At 46.5% G+C, this 1573-nt stretch overlaps 1 protein-coding gene across 1 annotated transcript; it reads right to left on the bottom strand.

Moving 5' to 3' along the window:
- Positions 1–335: 335 nt before the first annotated feature.
- Positions 336–1216, bottom strand: LOC102412482 (keratin-associated protein 26-1). Its single transcript, XM_006080216.4, has one exon. The coding sequence runs from the start codon at positions 1152–1154 to the stop codon at positions 612–614; it is 543 nt and encodes a 180-aa protein (XP_006080278.1). The 5' UTR covers positions 1155–1216; the 3' UTR covers positions 336–611.
- Positions 1217–1573: the final 357 nt, after the last annotated feature.

Genomic DNA, 1573 nt, shown 5'->3' with positions numbered 1-1573 from the left:
GAAGCCATCAAAGGCTTAAGCAAGGGTGAAATACATTCAGTTTTTGATTAGAAAGCATGTTCTGGTCAAGGCATGTTCACTGGAAGAGAAATATAGGGAGATCATTCCTAATTTTGTCTTTTCAAAATAACTTCCACCAAAGGTTTTTGTGTCTCTTAACGATGTAGGATCAGAGAGATCTAGAAAGCAGTTTGAGGGATAAACCATCAAGCTAGTCTGCTACTGTGAGGTAAAATCACATAGTTGAGTGTGCCAAGTCCTAGCCACTTCTCTCGCAGGCAGTTGAGGTTACTCACACATGTGTTAAAATAAAGACAAACTGAAGCACCAGGGTCTTAGTTCTGACTTAAACACATTTATTATAATCCAAACCGAATAAATTCTTCCCACACCCAATTAACATTGAAGAGCATTGCAAACCATAATTTTATGCTAAGGAGAGATGAAAAAAAGATGAAAATGGGAAAGGAACAGCTTTCATTGGATCAGGCACAGAAAAATCAAGAAAAAGCAGTCACTGCTAGGAAAAGAGCAGAAGCGCGTGGAGTTCGAATTTTCATCTTTGATCTTTAGCGTGAGTATTGGCCAGAATAACGAAGCTACAGGCTTCCTTAGGTAGAGCAAGACGGACGGTAAGGACTGAACACATAAGGCAGAGTTTGGCATCCACTGAAGACAGGGCGCAGAGGTCTGAGGCCGCTGGACACAATGCTGATGGGATGAAAACCACAGGGCAAAGAACCCGAGGGGCGATATCCACAAGGGAGAAGGCTCGAGGGTCGTGAGCAGCTGGACACATAGGTCAGTGGTCTATAAGACACTGAGAGGCAGGATCCAGAGAGGTAAGAAGAAGCCGGAGGAAAACTGGTTCCGTGGCCGGGTCTTGGCACATAGCAACCAGAAGAAGGGTAGCTGGAAGTTTCACAGCTGCTGGGCTCACAGTTGGCTGGCTGGCAGCTGGTAGGTTCACTGCAGGTCTCCTGGCCATTGCTCAGGATCCAGGTTCGGTCCTGACAGCTGCTGGGCAAGCAGAGAGCATCTCCGACGCTCACACTCGGAGTGTAGAGGCCGACGGAGGAGGCGACGGGAATGTGACAGGGACTCCCGAGAGACCCCAAGGTGTAGTTTCCGGAGCAGTAGTTGTGGCAAGACATGGTGAGGTTTCAGGAGCAGGTTGTCGTCCGTTGCAAAGAAGTGAGTGTCTCAGGTTTCTCCTCCGTCTTGCTGTCTTATATACCCCGAAAGAAGGCGGTGATTCTGCCCAGACTCTTCTGCGTTGTGTGACGCCGCATCACAACTCTTCATTAGAGTCAAGGAAGTGATGCTTCCACCTCCCATAAAACTGGATGTTCCTTGCAAGGCTTTCCATTGATTAAGGATATCTATAAAGCAGCGTGACCGGATTTTAATAGTATCTGTGCTCCTTAAATTACCCAACCAAGACAGATATCCTGAAGGTCGTTTTCCTTATTTCAATTATAACCGCCACTCCATAAGAGAACAAAGCTAGTGGAGGTGATGGAATTCCAGTTGAGCTATCTCAAATCCTGAAAGATGATATTGTGAAAGTGCT

Source organism: Bubalus bubalis, chromosome 1 (genome assembly GCF_019923935.1).
Source record: "Bubalus bubalis isolate 160015118507 breed Murrah chromosome 1, NDDB_SH_1, whole genome shotgun sequence".
NCBI lineage: Eukaryota > Metazoa > Chordata > Mammalia > Artiodactyla > Bovidae > Bubalus > Bubalus bubalis.
This window is presented reverse-complemented; position numbering and strand designations above follow the sequence as displayed.

Excerpts from the sequence above, each read along its gene's own strand:
- LOC102412482 (XM_006080216.4), bottom strand. The coding sequence starts at position 1,154 with ATGTCTTGCCACAACTACTGCTCCGGAAACTACACCTTGGGGTCTCTC.